General features: G+C 37.4%; 2 protein-coding genes across 2 annotated transcripts; one reads left to right on the top strand and one right to left on the bottom strand.

Annotated features, from left to right (window-relative positions):
* The first annotated feature begins 1835 nt into the window (after positions 1-1835).
* Positions 1836-3691, top strand: LOC144363566 (uncharacterized). The gene has a single exon (XM_078014178.2). It carries the CDS (start codon positions 1839-1841, stop codon positions 3321-3323), a length of 1485 nt encoding a protein of 494 aa, XP_077870304.1. The 5' UTR covers positions 1836-1838; the 3' UTR covers positions 3324-3691.
* A 2649-nt stretch (positions 3692-6340) lies between these two features.
* On the bottom strand, positions 6341-16466 carry LOC100377698 (arylsulfatase B-like). Its single transcript, XM_078014177.2, has 8 exons — positions 16075-16466; positions 14216-14714; positions 13896-14070; positions 13219-13391; positions 12221-12431; positions 11352-11601; positions 9615-9784; positions 6341-7600 (listed from the first exon to the last, which is right to left on the bottom strand). The coding sequence occupies exons 1-8, from the start codon at positions 16230-16232 to the stop codon at positions 7392-7394; spliced, it is 1845 nt and encodes a 614-aa protein (XP_077870303.2). The 5' UTR covers positions 16233-16466; the 3' UTR covers positions 6341-7391.
* Between the last annotated feature and the right edge of the window lie 502 nt (positions 16467-16968).

Raw genomic sequence — 16968 nt, 5'->3', positions numbered from 1 at the left:
TGTGCAAGTAACACCTAATGCAAGTAAAACGGTGTTATTGAAAACACGAAGCAAGACTGTATCAAGACTACACAATAAAATATTGTAGGCTATAATAATATAGGTTAGCACATTCATTGTATCACTGACCAAAAAAAAACAGCTGGTATACATGCAGTAAAAAATAGAATGTCAACCGTCAATATTGCCTCGTAACTTACTTGTGATATAATTAGAACAAGATCAGGTTAGTACGTATTCTGAATGGAAAGCAGAGCGAAGGGTCATGTTTTTTTACTAATACGCGTGGAGTGTGTGGAGTGACTACCTGATTGAGTGTCGAGTTAGATGTTATTTTTTATGTTTGTGTTAATGTAGAAGAAACAATACAATTAACAGAAATTGATCAACAGTCTTGGGCTTTTTTATGAAGTACAGCGATAAAACTGGAATCCACTTGCAGTAAATGCAACACACTGGAGTGTATTATACATGTGAACTTTCGGACTCGTAAAGGGACATCTCGTACGGATCTCGCTCAACCACAAACTCTCGCAAACGCAAACGCAAACAATCAGATTGTAAGGTGAAATGAGAAAATCCAGAAAATTTTTTGCAGACGTAATAGGTAATGGTTGGTAAAAAATAGCACCATCATTTAAAACCCATGTGCAAGTAGAGGCACAACATGTTTGTGCAAGTATTATATGAAACATAGATTTATTTTATACAATATATATATAAACTATTCATTGAATTATTTTTTCATCTCCATCACAAATATACGGGTGTCAAATTGGTAATGGATCAGTAGTAATGTTATGGTTAAAATATATTACAATATATAACATATATGACAAAAATAATTTGTGCATGCATGGATCGTTGCATTAATCCGACTTTCTCACCTGTAAATATATAATTTGTTCAACTGATTTCGATTATTTTACTAACAGAATCTTCGCAAATAATACAAGCTGTCAATTAAATTCTGACAATGTTGAAGTGACCTCATGTTATTTTTCCAGTTTTGTGACGAGAACATGCTGTGTGTGCGTGGCCACTGGAGGTCGTCATCCCTGTGTATAATGATTGTAGGTGGGAATAGACCCAAATAGTAATGACCATTAAAAGTAGTCTCCTTTGTGTAAAATGACTGCCCTAGGTAGTCAACCCTGTATATAATGGTCACCAGACGTACTTCAAGAAACTGGTCTTCATAGACAGAAGATTGATTATTTCGTGAATAAACACTTGTATTTGACCAATCTGTATATCTCCAATAAATTGGAAATGTTAATGTGGAGAATGCTGTAATGCACTGACATACAATCAACTTCCTTCGTGTTGGCCTTCATATACTGTATCTGTACTTGGGTTGTCGCTCGTCAGACAGGTGGTCACCTAAAATGTAAATATCACGTGTTTGTGATAAGTCACTTGTATATTCAACCTTTTGGAAAATTATTGGCAAGCACGTTTTCTTGAAAAGTAATTATATAATGAATCATTATGTTCTGAATATGTTTTTTTTTTTTTTTTTTTTGATTTTCAGTTCTCGCCTACCTTCAAAACCGACAATTCCAACACACAAGGTAAATCAAACAATCCGCCAAACATTGCCGCTGTGTTGTCAAGGGTTCAAGATGGAATATCTGGTGTAAAAAGAAAGACGTTTAAAAATCTAGAGGAAAGTCATCATGTCAAGACTAAGTCTGAATGTCACTCAATGCAAAATAAACCAGCTGTTGGACGTGGCAGTAAATCGAAAATTGTAGACTCGCCAAAAGAAAACGGTCAGTCAAAAAAAGGAGGAAAAACCTGCTAAGATTAATAATGTAAAAAAACTAGCTGCGATTATGCCGAAAAACATTTCAAAGAGTCGTTCAGCTGTTAATACTATTGGACTTGGCAGTAAATCGAAAAATGTAGATTCGCCAAAGAAAACGGTCAGTCAAAAAAAGAAGGAAAAACCTGCCAAGAATAATAACGAACATAAACTAGCTGTGATTATGCCGAAAAACACTCCAAAATCTCGTTCTTACTGTTCGCTCGACAACTATCCAGACAGTTTCGTTCTCGATTTAAATGGAAAGCGCTCACTAGATGCTTGTCGAGAACATACATTTCGCATTACAGCTTCCAGTTTCTTCAACAAGACTCTAAATTGTGATCCCTGGGCAGATATTCACGCTCGTATATATGAATTGGATTCAGATTATCAGATGCCTGGTCGTTTTGAAATGAAGTTCAATGCCGCCAAGGTTGTCTATGTGGGAAATGGTGTATTCTCATTGTCAATTCCAGCGCTTTTACCGGGTAACTATCTGTTAGAGGTACTCCAAGTTCACGACGAGTCGATCCGTGAAACAATGTTCTCTATTGACATAATAAGATGGAGTCGATGCATGGATAAAGCTGTTAAAAATACGCCAGCTACAATAAAACTAGTTGACAATGTATTGTGTCAGAGAGATTTAAAGACACCCCTGTGTGCTTCGACATCATCATTTATGCCTGGCCGATGGTTAACTGTTCCTCACGGAAAATGTGATGGCGTCATCTGTGAAGGAAACATTGAGGCATTTCAGAGTGAAAGGGTATGGGTACCAAACAAGTGTCACTTTAAAATATTTGACTCAAATGACATGAACATGTGCTTAGCAAACAAGAACGTATTAATAATCGGAGACTCTATTACACGGGAGGTTGCTAATGCGTTTATGCAAATATATATGTATAGAAAAGGAAAGAAGCTGGAGAACTCTCAGGGTCTGCAAACATTGAAATTGCTTGTCCCCCGAGCGCCTCCAAGATCGTATAAATTAGGATACAATACCACAATTAGATTCAGTTTTATCATGGCTATACCTCTCGGATGTGGCGTACCTTGCATTGTGAAGAATCCCAATGTGGAGAAGCTTTTGATTCCCAATGGAAAAGTAGATCTAATAATTTTCGAAACGGGTGTTCATGATATCGCACCATTTCAACGAATCGAACGAGTCAAAGATTATGATGTGTTTGACCATTACACACAAATGCTACCTTTGGCAATTGACATAATTCAAAAACTAGTCAAACCTGATGGCCACATGTTCTGGATCAATGCACCAGATCCAAGCGACAGAGCAAGATGTGACTTCATGTCAAGACCACGAGTAAAAAAAGTAAATCAGATAACTGAATCATTTGCTCACTCGTATATGGTCAAAGATCCCAGAATACATTACATTGACTATTTTAGTATTTCGGAAAGTTGTTACTGTGGGAACATACACAAAGGTTTCGACTATTACTCAATTTCTCCAATAGGTTACAATGGATTGTTTCTAGAATGTTAAACCACATGATCTTAACTGTATACTGTTAATATGAGGTTATAATTTCAAGTCGGGTACAGCTATATGTAACATTTATCGAAATGTATTTTCAACACAATAACATGAATGTTTTTAATGAAATACTTTGTTTTCTTTATAAATACAGGCGTCCAATTAATAGATATGTCAAGAAAAGTGACATATGACTTAAACATGATTGAAGTTAAATGTGTCGTGTAGTTTGGAAAGTGAAATTAAAACAATTCACTGTGTCAAAAGTTATATTTCAGGGGAACTAAATAGAGCCTATTTTGGTGTTTGTATTTATCAAGTTATGTATATTGATTATAAATTTGAAAAAAAAATTAAAAAAATTGATTATCCTCAGAGTTATGATGATTTAAATATGAGAAACCATAAACCTGCGAAGGACTTCCGTTTGCGCCATCTTGCCATAAAAAAACGCCCTCATGAGGTATAAACAGGTAAGGTAACAAAGCATGATGACGAAATAGTATCTGATTAAATATAAGCAACTTAGGGAGCCACAGGGGAGCCATAGCTGGCTGGACTGGTGAATTGACTTCTAGTCTAGGTTGTTTCGACTTTTACGTTAATGTTATTTACAAGCATATCAACATACAAACATTATGGATGTGCGATTGATCGAGACAGGCATTTTGTTTTGTTTTTTGTCTAACTGTCTAATAAATGCTGTTTCCAGTACTGCACTGTGCGGCGTGCAAATTATTCAAAGTATGGATGCTGGAGTATGCAATCTTGAGTTCGTAGGGTGGTGGTCGAAACATTTTCGTCCATGTATTCACGGGGCTGCACTGGCAAATCATGGGACAAGTGTCACAGGAACACCAAGCAGATTGTTCACAGACTTCCGTGTAATTTCCGTGTTCATCCGAACAAGGGGCATCGTCGACGATATACTCTCATCACTCACACTGGACTGAATTGAATCTTCACAGTATACCGTACTTCCCTGATCATAAGCCCGGAGGCATGAACACGTAAAGGAAAAGTAAGGGATGAGCTTATACTCGAGGACCAACTCAGAAAAAATAATTTTGTTTTGGGGTTGAACACTGTAACCTTCTTGCAAACAACGAAAAATTATCCCAAAAAAATATTCGTTCACCACGCCGGGATCGGGAAAATAATACTTATTTTTGAAAAAAAATGCGTCATTGATTTGAACGATACTTACAATGAAGAAACAAACATGTTCATAAAAAACACACACATTTTATTACAATACGATTTACATACCGTCTGAATTTACGGTGAAATAATGGGTAGGGTCTGTGAGGAAACAGTGGACGAAAGCATTTATCATTATCTTCGTTTTGGTATGTTTTCGATCGTACGCAAACTCCCGACGCAAAACAATTTTCCACCATGAGGTTTTTCAGCACGATTTGACCTGGAACAACTTCCTTTGACATAACAGGTCATGTTTTTCATTAACCAATCAAAATGATGTGTCGTAATGATGAAATTTTCCGATTACTGACGATGATTTTTTAGCGTTATGCGGAAGTGAATTACCGCAATGTTAAAATGCGATCTGTAGCACTGATTGCAACGAAAAAACGATGATTTGTTTTCCCTAAAAACTGGCGATTCGCAATTTCCGAAATATAAACGACGGTTAATAGTAACTGTGGGTAAACCGAGTGTGGAGGAAAAATTTAAACACCTTTCTCGGTCGCCAACATGTCTCATCGTTCAAACCCTAGGCCTTTCATGATAAACCATGCCCAATAACCAGGTACACGCCTTGACGATCACATTTTTGGCTTTTCGAAGGCTACTACTCAAAGAAATATGGATTACTCCAGAATTGCAATATCGATGTTCATCCTGAGTAAATGATGCGAATCACGTTGTGTACGTTCGCCATGCACTCTGAACTTGAAATTAATGCGAGTTTTCTCATAAAACTAAAAGCATGAACCAAACTAACATGCCAATCACGATTATTATGAAATGAAACACACCTTTTACACGCATATTTTAAAGAATATCGTCGACGCCCAGTAAAAACACTCTGGGCTTATAATCGTGAATGCCCTCAACTAGATAAATACCAATTAAAAACATAGGGATGGGCTTCATACTCGGGAGGGGCTTACGATCGGGGAAGTACGGTACTTTAACGCAATTGGGCTTTCACTCTGAGAATACTGTGGTTCAAACGCATAAGGCTCTAACCCAAGTTTTAAAAAGCACATTGTGCATATAAAAGTTGAGTTTATACTAATAGTACACAATGCTAGGCAGCATGAACGGCTATGTACAATGGCGTATACGAATGCGATCAGATACTAAAACGTCATAGCTTTGAAAAGTACTCGGATGTTAAATATGTTCGTTCGTTAATTATTCCCCTCCATGAATGGCCTCCATGGCAAGCACTTCAAATGCCTATCCAAGCTACAGTTATAATTAAAACAAAATTAAACCACTGCAATATTATTTCGAATACAGTTTAGAATATACACAACTATAAATTAAGGCCGCATTTAGGTTCGCTATAATACATTTCATTTCAGCTACATCCTGTCTATCGAATCTACCCGTTCTTATCGCCGCAATGTCAATATATATATATACGCCCAAAACTGTGCCTTACCAAAAAATGTAAATCTACAGAAAAAAGCTTACCGATATATGGTTCAGAGTCTTCCAATATACTGTAGAGCCGAAGTTTAATTTTTGCCACAATAGTGCTTTTCCAGTTGTGTTTACCAATTTGCATATTGTTTACCATCTTCGCCAGCCAAGGTCATTTATTCGATCATCGCCTCACCACTGCACCTTGGCAGATATTATATCGCCAACGTATATTTACGTGCGCCCTCTCTGACAATACTAGAGTTATTTTCTTCGAGGCATTGGCCAGCTCGTTATAGCTGCACCACGTACAAATATGTACTTTAGAAATTGTCTTCCCAGACCGAGATTCGGATTGTGCTAACATTTTAGTATCTGTTACTTGAGTGCTAAAAATCCAACTGATTAGATCATTTCAATTTATTAATTTGTTTAATCATTTTTTCACTATACTAAAATAATGAAACACAGCTATGACATACGGTCACCGTAAAATGCACGGTAATATTCGTGTGCATGATGCAAGCTACACGCTCTCACTATATGTGAACATAGATTTTCAACCGTCACACGTTTGAAAAAATAGCAACTGTATTTACGGTATGTCTCTAAACTGTGAACTGATAAGACTTGAGGAATTATTTCAATATTTTTCACAGACCAAACGCCAAAACTGCAGATTTGATTTTTTGGCCAAGTTAATTAAAAATTGAAAGGGCTGTAAATACTCATGGTTGATTAATAACAGTGTAACATAATTTGGTTGTCATGTAGTCTCCGTCCAAAATAGCATACATCTGATTGGATTGACAGGATTGCAGTCAGAATCCTAAAACGAGTGTATACTGCGCAGCAAACTAGCTTTCACCTGTCTGTCGACATATTGAGAGAACCATGTTTTTTCAACTTGCTTATTTCTAATCTTATAGATTTTTTTTTTTCAAAAAAGGTGGCCTATATATATAAATTATCGGTAAATTAATCGCATTCATTATATTATCACATGTGCTCCAGCTGACTATGATTTTGTTATACACGTCAAAAACTTGAACAATTTATGCCAATGTGATTATTTGTTCGTGTTATTTGTTTTCTCTGTAAACTAACACACATTGTAAAGTATTCTATTTAAAATACGGATAGAAATATAATTAAAATATGTAAATGACAGGTTTATATTTGTGTGTATTCCTGGACCATGTACGATATGGAATGCTTTATATATATTATATACACATTTTAGTCAGCCATAATGTATGCTGCTGCTCAGTAATCATTGGACGGCGTTCTGTTGATTCAAATGAGTGTGATGGTCGAGTCGATGAATAGTGCCATCTGTGGCCGAACATTGCACTACCTTCGTTTAGGTTGCCCACCAACCACTGGAACAGAAATCTGCGCTGTCGACAGATCCGCCATCATGGCTTTGCGTGTGATCAATAACGCGATCATTGTGTATACTCATGCCATTCTAACGTCAGTGTTTATCTGTTCGCTATAGTGCTTCAGTTTTCGTAAAAGTTCGTGTAATTTTTCTTTGTTCTTGTTTGCTTGATTTTTTCTCTCCTTTGGGTCTTCTTTTATGTTGTACAACTCAACGCGACCGTGCTTCTTTGGTCTTATAAAACGCAATCCTAACTCAACTGGTTTTACCCAATTTCCTTCAATAACTGTGGGGTTAAAACAAAGATGACAATTCATCAATTAGAAATTGAAATGATGATAACAGAGTTCTAATGTTCACAAGTTCGAAAATAAATACGTGCTATACAGGAACAACAGACGGGCTTCTACTCAGCAAATTGAATAACAACGTCATGATATATTTGTTTCCGTTTAGTGGCGCCATTTAGCATCGCAATTGTTCAATCACGGGGGGTGAATGAATGTCTATCAGGGTGACATTTGTGTTTTGATGTGTAGTCATTTGTCATTTCAAATATAACATATCGTATCATTTTGTACTGACATGCAACTGCAGATAAACTCAATATTGTCACTTTCCCCGGAAGTCAAAGATAAGGTGTTTCACATGCGCGCGCATGCCGTTTGCGGGTGTAACGTAAATTTGCACGCGTAATATTGTGCTTCTGAGTGTATCAATCAACGTCACAAAAATAAAATTCCCTTCTATCAGCAAACTGACACATTTTTTTGTGTTTTTGTTTCAGCCTGACAACGCAGGAGTATTTTTGCATCCAAGTCTTGCTACTTCCGGGAAAGTCGTCTATGTAATTTATTTTGCATGTGTACCTCATAGAAGCTTATGTCGGTAGAGGGCGCGCTTCGTTATTTTCCGATGCAACCATCACCCATGCTGCGGTGAAGCATTAGTATGTAACATGACTCTAATTGCATTATGTAAAATATAGCTTCAAAAAAGTATTTAAATAAAATTATAATGAACTCATGAAACAAAATGGTCATAATTAGATATCACATATTGTATGACCTATCATAATAATTTTCCAACGAGACGAAAATGTATTTCTTTTGACACTAATCAGTGTAATACTTAAAATAGAAGTTTCATGAATTTGAGTTATGGTTAATATTCTCCCACGTGACTGATATTACGTGCAGAAAACATGAAACCCGTCCACGCAATTCGCCCCACACGGCGTATAATGTAGATATATATGGTATCTGAATTTATTTTCATTCGACATAACCTTCATTATAATTTTTTTTTTCAACACTGTGTTCTCAATGACATACATACTGAAAACACCTTGCAGCTTTTTAAGCTAAAAATCAGTGTGCATCAAATACAATGCAACATATGGTGTAAGGGGACAATAACGTATAACAATTTGGCAACACATGTTAACGATTACATGCTGTAGCCATGCAATGAGTCAATAGTATATAATTTACATATTGTATAGCACTACATGTTTTAGTACTATCTGTTTAATATTCAAAAAAACAGTACGTAAGAGAGCACATTTAAAAGCGAGGCTGTAATTATTCCCAAATGTTGACAAAGTACCGAAGCATTATGTGAAATCTGTTTAAACAATTAATACGTCATTAGTAGCAACGATTATAATGCAGACTCGATTATTCTGACGAGTTAAATCCTCTTATTCATCAAACCAATAGTGCAAATAACTATTATCACTGCAAACACTTTCTGCGGTTGTAATTATATCATCAAAACTTTGCCGAGCATAGTGGTTGTACCTTCAGACTTATGATCGGTAGATCCAAGTTCAAATGCTACCTTAGGCTGAACAGCAAAAAGGGTCGGATGAGTGTGCCGCAGATCAATGGGAAGGCCAAATTCCACTAGCCGATTATTCACTAACAAATGCAAATTTGGACGGAGGGGGTATTTGGTTACGGTCCGCAGATGTTTGTGTTCGACCGAGCCTGGTTGACGCCAGTATAGCGCATTGGGACTACCGTGACATGATTGTGCGGCCATGAAATGGTAATTCAAACGTGAATATGGTTATGTGGTGTGTGCTGACACTGTGACGACCACCATTTGCATTTTGCACATGGATAAAAAAAGTTTCGAGAGACAACAGTGATATTTAATGTCCGGAACTGGCGCCTGGCACAAAGAAAAATGAATTCGCTCTATTAAATCTATTGTCCGCTTTCCGTTCGCGCGCTTACGCCATCACGGCAGCTATCAGTACATTTATCTATCGTCTTTATTGCAATTGTATTTACCTGAATTCCCTGTTAGTAGTTTCCAGTCACCGACACGAATCGCGGAAAACGGCATCGTATCAAAATAGTCCGCCGTTGCCTCACCCTCGTGGTTTTCGTTCACGACTCCGTTAGTATCACCAGGTATGAAATTCAGCAATACTTCTTTGCGATTCGTCACATTTCCCCGACTGTAAAAATAACAACAAGCGTGAAACGGCTGATTGAATTACGTCATATATGAACAAATCTCACTCAGTAGTGAGATAATTCGCCCAATTTGTCAAACACATTCGCGCCAATATTAATGTTCATTCTATGATTTCTGTAATTTTGCTTTGTAGTGAAGACAGTTGTATGTTTTTAATGGGCAAAGTGTAAGTACAGGGTACTTGACAGGTAATGTCATATCGATGCATGTTAGCTCCTGGATAAAATAATGGTGTAACATTTGATCAAAATCTGAACTGTGAATGGAGTTTACCGTAATCAAGTTTCAAAAACTGAGAAAATAGTTTGGTAGCCCACTTATTATATAGAAAATACTAAAATATAGTTAAACCGCTACAGTCGTCGCGTCGCGTTCTGTTCGATACTGGACCCATAGCGAAGTTTATCACATCTCACTGCTGTTACGCCTGCTATGATTGGTTGAAACTCGGTCACATGACATTGAATAAAAATGGATATTACATGGTATATTGCCCGCCAAGTGGATATTACATGGGCATATCACATGAATGACGTCACTGAAACGATACTGCGCATACCAAATTGTCGTTCGCTGCACTGGTGCTTCCCCGGCCGTTGTTGCTTTCGGGGTTCCTTTCAAGGTTTTGAAGGAACTTTAGCCATCCGAAATAGACAGCGAACGTGTCAGAATGGATATTAAGTAAGATACTCTGTTTTGATGTTTAGGGTATTTTTATATGAAGCAAAAATGTACGTCAGAAAGCCGCCACTGAAACAAGATCGCTGCGGCGCGTTCTAGGCTGTGAGCATTTCTACACGTTCAAGTTCCATGCCGATGCTAACCGAAAACGCTCTAAGCTGTGTGGCTTGTATAAGGTGTAGTACGTTCGTGAGAAAGTAATTTCAAACACTTCTATTTGGCGAGTGGTTCAATAACTGGCGTTTGGGAATTTTCCAATGCATTTAAAAAATGTTATACTCGATAAAATGAGTGGTTCACTTTTAGCATCCGTGGCGGAAAATAGCGTTTACTGTGTGTATTTCGCAATTTTTTCAGCAAACAATGTATGTATGACATTGAGTAATGTGACACTTGTTATATTAGATAAAATAAAGTATTTCATACTTCAATTATAAGTGTCATTATTTTGTGTGAGTGATCTATGGTTAGGTGTATTTGTGCATGGCGGATGTCTGCTCGATGTGATAAAATAAATAACACATGGTCATTCGGGCAATATCACGATTCGTTGTCTGCCCTCGGGCTGTAGGTCATGACCATAATATTGATGATGCCCTCGCCCTCGCCTTCGGCTCTGGCATCAATCAATATTGGGGTCAAGACCACCATCCCTTGGGCAGGCAACAAATCGTGATATTACCTTCACAAACATGTGTTATTATTTAAATAGTACACTTGTACCACATAATATGGTAAATGTACCACATGAAATGATGATTGCACCAAAAGTGTACGACTGAAGATTGCAGTTTGTAGAAGTTCTGGTTCGACCAATCATAATGACGTAATAAAGTAATCCCTAGAAATCCCTAACCTAATTTTACCTTATCGTTTCCCATTGGTCAATTCCATCCAATGGTTTTAATCCATGCAAATCGGCCTTCGCCAGGCGTAACAGTGTGGGGAACCAATCTGTAACGTGAATCAACTCGTGATTGGTTGTTCCCGTCACGTGATCGGACAGAAGATGACTGTTCACAAATCCAACAGCTCGTATTCCTCCCTCGTACCATAACCCTTTGCGTCCACGTAGTGGCCAGTTGCTTCCACCGTCTGTCGGGGTGGCGCCATTGTCTAAACAGAAATCATGTTTGAAGTTCAGTCTGGCTGGAGATTAATTTAAATTCTGACGGAAGATTCATAATTGTTTGTTGAGTTACTGAATTATGTGTTAAAATTGTCAACTGAGTGCTCTTTGTATTGGAATAAAAAGATCATCCACACTTTTTGTGTTGACACGCTGACCTGGGACACATTTTTTAGACCTTATATATGACTATCCTGTTAGCTACCAGTCTTACTGAATGATGTTAATTCAGATGGTAGTCTCATGGTCACATGATCACAACACAGCATAAATTGTTAGCAATAGTACCTACTAATACAAGATTTATATTTTGAGGTTTTAATTACCAATATGTTATGCAGTTGCCATGGAAAATATGCTAATAAATGTAATTGCATTTATATGTTGTTTTCCACACAACTAACATCAGCTTGTAGTGACGTAAAATAAATAAGATTCATGGTGAACTATATTCAATAGATTGCTTTTGTCAATTTCACTATAAAGGGGAGTCAATTTATAAGTGTATACACTAATGCATTTAAAGACTGTAAAACTAAAATGAGTGAATATTTATGAATTTATGAAGAATATAATAAATATAACTATATATATATGTATATATACCTGATGAGAAAATAAACACAGTGTTATTCCAAAGACCTTTTTCTTTCAACGTAGCGGTGACATTTCCGATAGCCTCGTCCATGCATGACGCCATTGCGGCGTATACGCGCCTTTTGTCATCCTCGATTAAAGACCTATATTGGTCTTCGTAAGATGGCGGTACCAAAAGTGGCACGTGTACAGCTTGGAATGACAGGTAAAGAAATAATGGCTGCAAATAAAAGCGTACACATTAGGGGTTGACCATTCCATATCACGGTGACTGGAAATTGCAAGTTATACACTGCGAGGGAAAAAATGCATGTCAGGCAGTGCAGGGGAAAATGTTCAAGAAAAATGTGCACATAAGTCACCCTGAACAAAATATGCACTGGTCACATTCTTTTTAGCGACCCTCCCCAAGATTTCAAATGGTTGACCCCTCAGTACAATGTACATAATAATATGAGGTGACTGCAAAGTATGCACGAAGACAGTACAGCGGAGGTCGATGCGACCGCGTACTGTCTGAGTGCATACTTTGTAGTGTTCTCGTATTAACCTTATTATACATCTTTTCCACCATCATAAGAATGCTGAAATCCGAAATGTTTGGAACAAATTTGGCGGATTTCTTTGTGTGGAGTCCGGTCAAATTCTGGGGGCAGCCATGTTTTTTTTTATTATTATTATTAGAGGACGCTTACGCGCGTAATCGTACCATATTTGGAATTAGCGTTTCCTAATATGGTGGGATGAAAATACCTAGTGCAATGGCATAAAATTACGGCACGCTGTAACTTATGGCGTTATGGTGACAGATGTATAATAATATAATGTACGCAATATAATACTTGAAATCGTCATCTACTGTTGTAAACGTGGTCGCCACAAGAAAGCGGCCCGATAAAATACGAACCCACTGAATTCAATTGAATTCATTTTATACTGTATTAATCCCAAACCATTGCAGCCTCTTTCTTCAATTTTACTTCCCGTTTCGAGTTGTAATCCATTACCTGCTTTGTATTGTGTTGTCGTATTATTCTTTGCGCTTCGTCTGCGAATATCATCGTGCTGTATTGTCCTTCATATTTGACAGCAATTGAGGTATCATTTGCCCAAAAGTCATAAGGGGCATGTGGACCGCCTCTGCGATGTGTAAAGTAGTTTTGACTACCCCCATGGTAACCTGTAATGTGAAAAACGTGGTGATTGAATGACATTCAGTCCACATTTGTGTCAACTGTTCTTTGATCACATACGACTTCGATTTGGAGAGTTGTTTTCAAGTTGACGTTTCCATATTTGGTATATGAGAGAAGCGGACTGAGTCAAAGTGCGTGAGTAGTCTGAAAGGTACACTATAAATTTGGACAAACTGCTAGACTTGCTACATCTAAATTGTAAACTAATCTAATAAAGTATTTGTAAATTTATCGGCTGTGGTTGCAACAAAAGACTGGGAAACAGGAAACATCAACGAAGAACATTAAAACGGTGGAGTCGTCACCTGGGCATGCGTCAGATGGCCATAGCGTGTCACTGTTTACAAACAAGCGTCTACCCACAAGCCTTTGCGTTTTTTGAAATGCCAGGATATGTAAAATTGATGAATGCAAAACACAACTATGGGATAGAAATGGACAACACGTTTCCGTGCTGCCGCACAAAGTCAAGTGTATGACGGAATTACCAAGAAATGTCTGAAAACCGCGATGTGTTGGATAACATTCTGCGTGTTCAAATCCACTGAGGTGCCATTTCCCAACCATAGCTGTATAGTAACCAGCTTCGTAGAGCTTATCAGCTAACGTTGTCTCGTGTATACCCATGAAGTCACATACATCACCATAGAGACCAGTGCGAATCTGATAGAAAAAACAATAGTATCGCATTATTTATCGTTGGTGGCGTTCCTTAATTGGATCCGTTATGTTATTGAAGTACAAAAACAGTTTAGAACAATCGCATAATCGAAGACTAATTCCTAATCAGTTGAAACTGACACTTTACCCTATATCTCCCTGTCATTAAATTAACTCTAGAGGGCGCACACCAGGATGAAACGTAGTAGTTCTCCAGTTTAACGCCTTCTGCTGCGAGCTGGTCAATGTTAGGTGTTTTGATGACGCTGTCATGGTAACCAACATCATGCCATCCAAGATCATCAGCGAGAACAAAAACAATATTTGGACGAGAGTCAGGCTGTATATCTTCTTTGTCGCCTGAGTGGGCGTTCGACAAACTGGAATCGGGTTGGAAATTGACAACTGGCTTTTTAACACCTTCATCTACTAGTTTAGTAACACTATGAACTGCCTGAAATGTCCTTTCATCTGATTGGACGTGTATATCTGGTGTAGAGCAGTTTTCTATATCAGTGTTTGGTGACGTCATACTGTTCACTGATTGGTACATAGAATCCAACGTAACGTTGTCATCTGATTTGGTTTCAAGTGATGTCAAGTTGAATGAAGATTGTGATTGGTCAGGTACAACCGAAGCAGAATCCCTGATGGAAAGATTGAAGAGACTTGAATTACATTGGGTATTTTGAGCATATTTCAATAACTATGTTTAAATGTTATGATTTATGGTAAAACCGAAAAGTTGATTTGGCAGATTATTTGTTTGGTGTAAGTTACACAACTTAAGTGCGCGTGCACTTCGTATTACTTGTAAACGTAAGGTAAATCCGTCGTTATGGGATATTAAATGGGGAACTTCTCTTTATATTCCAAACCATTTTAAGCAAAACAGATAAAATACTTCTCTAAATTGCTGAACCATATCATACTAATTATTAAACAAACGATATGATCAGAGCTAGTTAAGGGATAATATAATCTACATACATTTAAAATAGTGAAGGCAAATGTTTTGGCCACCAAACAAACTGAAAAATTAATACTGAACAAGAATCCTTGGAATGCATCCTACGCAAAAATGTGGCGGCATTTTCATTAACATCATGCTTGTTTCTGTATTGTTTTGAATACACATCATGTAATGTAATTTTATTTGAAGTGAAACGCGTCTTTGAATAAAAACAAAGGAATTCAAGATGCATTTGCGAAGGATTACAATATGTACAATATATTATATATTTTTTTTCGAACCAAAAAAACAGAAAAAAAAAACATAATTTTAACTGAGGACTTAAATAATCAATGAAATCAAAACATCACATTTTACTCGTAAGCATAAGAAGTATGGTATATATGTGGTATAAGCAAATTAAAAAAACAGAAACAATTTGAATTCTTCATCTTTCAAACTTCTTTTTTATTCATATATAACAAGTTATCGAAGTTAATTGGTGCTCGTTTTTTTTTTCGAAGTTCGTGTATTTGGGACAATTATTCGGATAACACCCATGTTACCTACATGTGTCAGCGAGAGATATGCAAATACAAATTTAAATTTTTGAAAATCGCAAATTAGATTTAAACTTGCAATTTATTTCCCACAGGCACTTTCACAGACCTGTCATGTGGGCGGTAAATCGCACCTACTAGTCGATTATTAAACACTAGCTACACCCGATAATACACTTCTAGGTTATGTTGACCTTCTCTGAAACCCAAACAATTTACTAAATATTGCGATATTCTAAAGAAAACTTGTTTTATTCGTCGTTATTGCTAAATACTGAAATACGCTCAACTGTTGTTGAAATATACATCATCTGTTTCAATTATGTTAATGGGTAGTGCAAGTATGGATATTATATTGCCGCATCCGAGTCACTCCGCTGTCCGTCAGTATTCTTCATCGATAAATGCGTGTTGTGTGAAATACTATTACGAGATGGATGCCGCTCTCCTCGAATTTCACACATAATTTTTATTATAGGAATTCGATAGACATACCTCGTTGAGTTCGCCTCTAGATTGGTCCTATACTGCGCGGAACGCGTGTTGTCATGGAGATGCACGATATTAGGCAATGTGAAAATAAATGAAAACAAAATGAGCAGTACGAGAAGAAGGATAATTTTCATACGAATCATCCCGCTGGTAGTGTACATCAACTGCTCGATGGCTATCTTAGATAACGACCTCGTCCTCAGTCGGTTGATGCCGTCACTGGTGAACAAAGAAGGAACTTGAAACGAACCTTACAGTATGAATTGAGACGTCATACAGACCTCATATTTGACTGAACAAACGGGAGACAACTTTTCCTGTCAGATTTTTGTATATATATATCTCTCTATAGCTATTGAGAGTGACACTATCTGTCAGAAATGAAAAATGATGACCTGTCGTTAACAGAGTAAATCTATATATGGATTACGTGCCCAGTGTGTACGACCACGTGACTGTGTAACATGCCGACGTAATCTGCACATGGTGTGTATTTCGAACGATATGTAAATGTCCTTTGTATACGCTCGTTAGTATGACCCTTGCACAACTGTGCATATACACGGGCGGCAGCGGAATTGATTCGAAAATTTGATCTGAATTTGAGGGCTTGTTTACCACGCATGAGCTGGAAATGTTTTTAATAAATGTATAACATTTATTGTCGACTGCCGGTCTTTTTGGCGACTATTTTTATCATGGCGTCCTGCAATCGATAGTATGGGTCCCATACTCTGCATAGCAACGTATAACCACGCGGGTGAAATATGTTGTTTGATTACACAGACATCGAAAGCACGCAGCCGTTTCGATCAGCGCCTTTTAAATTGGCACTTTGTCAACCACTTTTTGTGTTGTATGTTTGAATTATGGGAAGTCCCATCCCCTCCTATATGG

This window comes from Saccoglossus kowalevskii, chromosome 12, assembly GCF_978046115.1.
Source record: "Saccoglossus kowalevskii chromosome 12, keSacKowa6.1, whole genome shotgun sequence".
Lineage (NCBI taxonomy): Eukaryota > Metazoa > Hemichordata > Enteropneusta > Harrimaniidae > Saccoglossus > Saccoglossus kowalevskii.
The sequence above is the reverse complement of the archived record's forward strand: the minus strand, read 5'-3'. Positions and strand labels throughout refer to the sequence as shown.

Bases quoted from the DNA above. Each gene is read 5' to 3' on its own strand.
- LOC144363566 (XM_078014178.2), top strand. From the start codon at position 1,839: ATGCCGAAAAACATTTCAAAGAGTCGTTCAGCTGTTAATACTATTGGA.
- LOC100377698 (XM_078014177.2), bottom strand. From the start codon at position 16,232: ATGTACACTACCAGCGGGATGATTCGTATGAAAATTATCCTTCTTCTC. The intron at 14,071-14,215 runs GTAAAGTGTCAG...TTTTTCTATCAG, and splicing joins TAATGACAGGGAGATATAGG to ATTCGCACTGGTCTCTATGG. The intron at 11,602-12,220 runs GTATATATACAT...ATTTCTGTTTAG, and splicing joins TGTGTTTATTTTCTCATCAG to ACAATGGCGCCACCCCGACA.